The following is a 5,787-nucleotide window of genomic DNA, read 5'->3' as shown; positions in this document are numbered from 1 at the left end:
CTAATTCTCACAAGCGGTAGAAAACAGAGATACATGTTTGGGAACCTCTAGCTAGTCAGTTCATATGCCACTGTAATTTGCCACACAAATTTATAGAATGTTTTATTCTCGAGACATGGATTGCGGTTAGCTTTTAATTTGTCTGAATTACTTGAACGAATGGACCTGAGATCTGTATTATGTGATAACGTGTAAAAGAAATCATAAAAAATTTTACCGCCGGGAGTTCCTCAGTCATCGTTAGAGTGAATATTTTAATCGGAGACAGCCTAAATGAGACAGAGATGATCAGTTCACCTTCCAAGCAACCGAGCTGGTCTTGTGCAAAGCTGCCCCCCTCTCTCTTTCTCTCTCAATAATATTTGATACCATAGACTACAAGCTCTCATTCAGGTTGAGGTTCCTAGCTCATAGTTAGAGATGCTTACTGTTTGCTTGATGCTTTTACTTATATGATCTCTCTGGTTGAACTCTTATTCAACCAAGGAGATTAGTTCTTCTTCAATTCATTCATGGAGCAACCACAATTCTTGCTGTGGACCAAGAGAAGGCACAACCTCAGCTCTCACTTGAAGCTGGGCAACAATACTTCTTCGCATGACGATTCGTGGGAAGAACAAGCTTTTGCCGAGGATGCTTCTGGTCCTCTCGGCGGCTGCATATGGCCCCCGAGATCTTACTCTTGTAGCTTCTGCAGGAGAGAGTTCCGATCAGCCCAGGCTCTCGGTGGCCACATGAATGTCCATCGGAGAGATAGAGCCAGGTTGAAGCAGTCAGGCGGTGAAATCCTCAATTCTCACGAGCATCAAAACCAACCAAATCAGATCCAAGGTCCCTTTGTGCCTTTAGGTTTGCCATATCCTTCTCAAGCATACGCTACAGCTCTCTCTCACAAGCCTAACCCTAATTGTGATTACTCTCCCTTTGTATCCTCGACCTCATCAACTTCTAGGGTTTCAGCCCCACCGAGTGAAGCCAGTTGCAATGAACAAACCTCGAAAATCCCTTCCTATTCTTCCTTCTTAGTGAATGAAAATTGCACCAAGTCCCCGATTCATTCACCTCAATCTAAGCCACAAACAGTCAGCCATCGGTATCGGCATCCCATGAATGCCATAATTGGAGAGAAGAATCCGAGAATTATCAAACAACGAGGCATGGATAAAGAGGATCCTGGAAAAACCGATTTAGCGGTAAGCTGGAATTTGGTAATCCGGACTCGGCCAAATCCATTGGACGATGAAATAGAGGAGTCTCGCAGTTGTAAGAAGAGGAGGACCGATGAATCATCACTATTACCTTTCTTCATGAAGACTATCGCTGTTGATAGAAATCACTGCCAGGAGCCATGTGCATTCAGCTCTAGCCCAGGAGAGGACCTAGATCTCGAGCTACGGCTCGGTGATCGGCCCAAGGTAAAGCTGCAAAGCTGAATTTGCTTAAATTGTTTGTCCTGATTGCCATATCGATCCGTCCGTTGTTCTTCTTGCTTCTTCTTCTGCCCCCCTTCCCCTTGTTCTTCTTTTTCCTTTGATCTGAAGGGTCAAGGGCATGTCTGTGATATATGTTTGATCACTTGACCAAGTTTGAAACAGTGTGGATTTGTAAGGTGCAAGGATACAATAGAAATCACACGGCAAAGTTTGATCTTCTCACACTTCCCTACACAAATGGATTTATATATAGATATATAATAACCTTTCTTTATAAATGTACAAATAACTGCTTTGATTCAACCGATCTAGAGAGGTCTGTTCTATTTGTTGTTTCTCACGCTTTTCACATCTCTGGAGTATGAATAATATTAGGTTTCACATTCCATTTGAGTCGAGTCGATGGCTTCAAGGCCAGATTAATGAACCTTTCCTCTCCTTGGTATATAAATAGAAACCCAGCTACCAAGATCTCTTATAGGTAGTTAGTATGCAGGAAACATCGAGGCACATCAGAAACATGCGAAAACATTGATGATGTGCGCTTTAAGCTTTTTCAGTTTTGCTGGTATGCATGCCAAACTCTAGATTTTAAACATGTAGTCACTCTTTCAATAATGACATCGCATAGTCACTTCTATTGCCAATCCACCATATAATAAAATATAATCAATCATCATGCACACTTTGTTGGAGAGAGAATGACAAATGCAAGTCCTCATGCATGTTACTATAGAGACTTGACGGAAATTAGGGCAGCGCATATTTATAGTTACGGTGGTCTAGACATGCACAGGTATTATTACAAGCACTATCACGTGATAGTTCACGGCCTTTGTGGAGCTTGTGGCCAGTGGCGGTAATTATCCTCCCATGCATATACTTGCTGGCTGACGATCGAGGTGTCGCCAGACTAGATATATGCATGTGTAATCAGATCAAAGAAAAAGTTTACACAGTGAAAACATAGAAACTTTGTCCGTAAGATTTTGGGTAGAATAAGGTAAATTAGGAACATTGACTGATCGAGTGTATGTTTGTATGTGTGTCTGCATGTGTTGAGAGTTCGAGATGATAAGAGGATGAGAGGAGCACTGTTTCCCAGTCAGTACCTCACTGAGTACTGACAATTCTCAATTTGGAGCAGTAGCAAAGCTAACAGACGACATGACAGGCACAGCAGCATCAAAACATGCACACAGTACACAAAACAACGTAAACCCCGCAGTTAGAAAAATGGTGGTCTTAGCTTTCCGAAGCCAAATAGAGTCGGAAAACATCCCAACATCGATTCCCTTTTCCCTTGTACGCATATATTATGTATCCATCCATGCATCCTGACCCAAACACACACATCACAGAGAGATTTCTTCGGTTTACTGGGCACAAAAATCCAACATTGCATGCATGACCTCTCTCTCTCCCTCTCTCTCTTCCATCTCTAAATCCTTCCAAAAGTTGCCAACAACTCTTGGAATCAATCGGAATTAAGTATTGAGCAGTGTAGTTGTATGAGTAGTACGTATATGCATTTTTATATTCACAAGCAGAATATTATCGCATCACGGCTCAGTGGCATATAATTGTGCGCATATATCTTTTGTTCCTTTGTGGGTGCATCTCTCATCTTTAATCATTTAATTATGGTTGCATTCTTAGGGCTACACTCATATATCTCGAGCAATATACATAATTAATGTGCCCTCAGAGTCCGATAGCTATATATGTATTTATGTAGGAAACCCTCACCCTAGCTCCAGGAGCCATATAGTAAATACCTAGCAAGTTTGCACAAGATTATAATTAGTGCCACTCACAAGTACACGCACATGCCAAATTTGGGCATTCAACAATAAACTGACTGTCAAGAAACTCCGTGGTCTATTTCAGGCAAGATCAAATTATCCTTGCGTTGTCGGATCACGGTTTCTAATTATTATTCCCGAAATATATCCCGTTAATTTCTCGTAATTAAATAACTCTTCGATCTATATAGCTATAGATTCCAGGTTTCTTAGAGGAAATAAGTAAGATTATTATTAACTAGCTAGCTTAGCCCTATATGTATGATCCTAAACCTATGTAAGAGAATTTCAAGGATGGTTGGTTAATAATCATGTTGTCTTATAGTTATATAGTCTCATAGAGCTGCGATCATCAGTTGTATACTCTGGGGAGAGAGATGATGAGTGGCAGAAAGGCACATGGGCTAATCAAAATATCGTTAATTTCTAAAGGAATTCTGAGCCAGAGGAATTGAGGAAATTATTCTCACCGGAGCAGCTTACGGGGGATTTTTATATTCCGAAAGAGCATATTGTAATTCCATATATAATTGTGATGAGGTGAGGGGAGAGAGAGAGGAATTTAATTGAATAATAAATTGGTGATTCCAATGGGGAGGAATAATTCCAGTCATTTGGCTGGTTTTGTATATATATAGGTGAAATAGTATTTATAATTGGCACTGACAACTAATAAGGGTGGAAATGTTGCATGGGAAGGAGTTCCCTTACTCACGAGACAATTTCACACTATCACATTTGGCATATTAGCTAGAAAGTAGAGAATTAGCCAAAAAAAAAAATGGGTCAAGAGAGCGGAGAAGCCATCGACCTCGAAGAAATTTTCCTCTCTGCTCTCTCTCTCGCTCCTTTATATTGACCGATCGATAAATTTTTCTTTCCGTGTATAATTTCGTATCCAAAAATTTAATGAGCTCCAACTAATCTAGTTCGAGTCGGGTTGATCTATTAAAGGGTAGAACTCTCTCAACATTGATTTTTTCCATTCACAAAATTCGAAATCATGACTTCTTTTAAAGGAAATAAATGCCGAACTGTTTGAACCAACTCATGCTAGTTTATTGATAAAATATTATATGTACTAGTGGGAGGCCTTCTACCATTTTCTACATGTTGTGCTTATAAGGCTTGTGCAATCTAGGTCAGTAAAATGCCCTCTTTATTTCAACAGCCTAGTATCAATTCAAATGATTATGAAATATATGGAAGTATGTGGATTAATGCAAAGCTCGAAAACTTCATGCAAAGCTTGAACTCAACGGAAACAATACATAGCAACACAAATAAATATTCAGTTACGCAGCCAAGTGGCTGTGTAATACCCAATAAGAATGCATGGAAGTGATAATCATGGTCTACAATGATCTCACAGATTCTCACTTCCACACATTTTGATTAGTTGTTACTCGTCCATTTTACATGAGATTACTCATTGCATGTATGCCTGCTCTGTCATGTCACGTGAGTATCCTCATATACAGGCCACATATGTATGGGCTCGTAGAAACAGATCCCAAAGTACTAGTAGTTTGAGCAGAACAGGCCCATCGTCTCCATGTGCCAGCCAACTTCTGGGCCTATTTATACTCATGAGAAGCCCATTCTCATTTTAACCTTTAACAGGCCCAGGAGCAAATGGTATCACTTCTGGGGCCGAATATGTATAATCAAGGCCTTTCTCTAATTATGCAAATTTATTCTCTTTCAATTTTTATTCCCAGCAAAAAAAAAAAAACTCAAATTTTATTTGTATTTTCTTTTTTTGGAACAGAATCTTTATATAAGCTAAACCATATGAAGGGATGAGCCGAAGTCGCAGCAAATAAACAAATAGCCAGTGTCGACTTTGAAAGAGAAAATTAATCTTAATTTAACCAAATGCATTGAATTTACCTACGCAGTAGTTATTCGCAATTAACATTGAATGTGATTGGAAAAGATTATGCAAACTTGAATTTCCCTATTTGTATATAGTGAAACTCCCGTAGTAAAGTCAAATATGATCACTGTATTTACAGGCTATGTTTTTTACTGAAAGATATATTTTACTATGACATCTTTTTTTCCTTCTAAATAGAATAATTGAATAATAATACTGTACACTTAATATTATTTTTCCCTATTTCTTTACTCGCATGTGTCAATCTATCTTTATTTTGCTCTCTCGTTTCAATCTCTTAATTCACATTCTATTTTTTTTTCTTTTTAATTAAGTCTCTAGTATTACTTACTTTATATTTTTTAACCTCAATTTTTTCTTACTCTTCCAAATTAATCCATCCATGAGTGTACTGAAAAAAAAAATCCTTATAGTTGAAGCGCGGTCAGTTAACCCGTGCTATATTCAGATAAGTTTCTAATATATATAATAATATTTCTGATAGAGTTAATGATGATCACGATATTTATACAACAAGTAGCAATATTTACGAGACAGGTCATCAAAAAAATACGGGGAGGCCACATCCCGCGTACGGCCGACCCAGCTATTAGATTGTCCGTGTCAACAAGTTTTTCTTGGTTGACATTTATAAACTGATGATCACGTG

At 38.7% G+C, this 5,787-nt stretch overlaps 1 protein-coding gene across 1 annotated transcript; it reads left to right on the top strand.

Moving 5' to 3' along the window:
* Positions 1–301: 301 nt before the first annotated feature.
* LOC116196996 (zinc finger protein 10) lies at positions 302–1,880 on the top strand. The gene has a single exon (XM_031526980.1). The coding sequence runs from the start codon at positions 513–515 to the stop codon at positions 1,431–1,433; it is 921 nt and encodes a 306-aa protein (XP_031382840.1). The 5' UTR covers positions 302–512; the 3' UTR covers positions 1,434–1,880.
* Positions 1,881–5,787: the final 3,907 nt, after the last annotated feature.

Source organism: Punica granatum, chromosome 1 (genome assembly GCF_007655135.1).
Source record: "Punica granatum isolate Tunisia-2019 chromosome 1, ASM765513v2, whole genome shotgun sequence".
In the NCBI taxonomy this organism is placed as follows: Eukaryota; Viridiplantae; Streptophyta; class Magnoliopsida; order Myrtales; family Lythraceae; genus Punica; species Punica granatum.
This window is presented reverse-complemented; position numbering and strand designations above follow the sequence as displayed.

Excerpts from the sequence above, each read along its gene's own strand:
- LOC116196996 (XM_031526980.1), top strand. The coding sequence starts at position 513 with ATGGAGCAACCACAATTCTTGCTGTGGACCAAGAGAAGGCACAACCTC.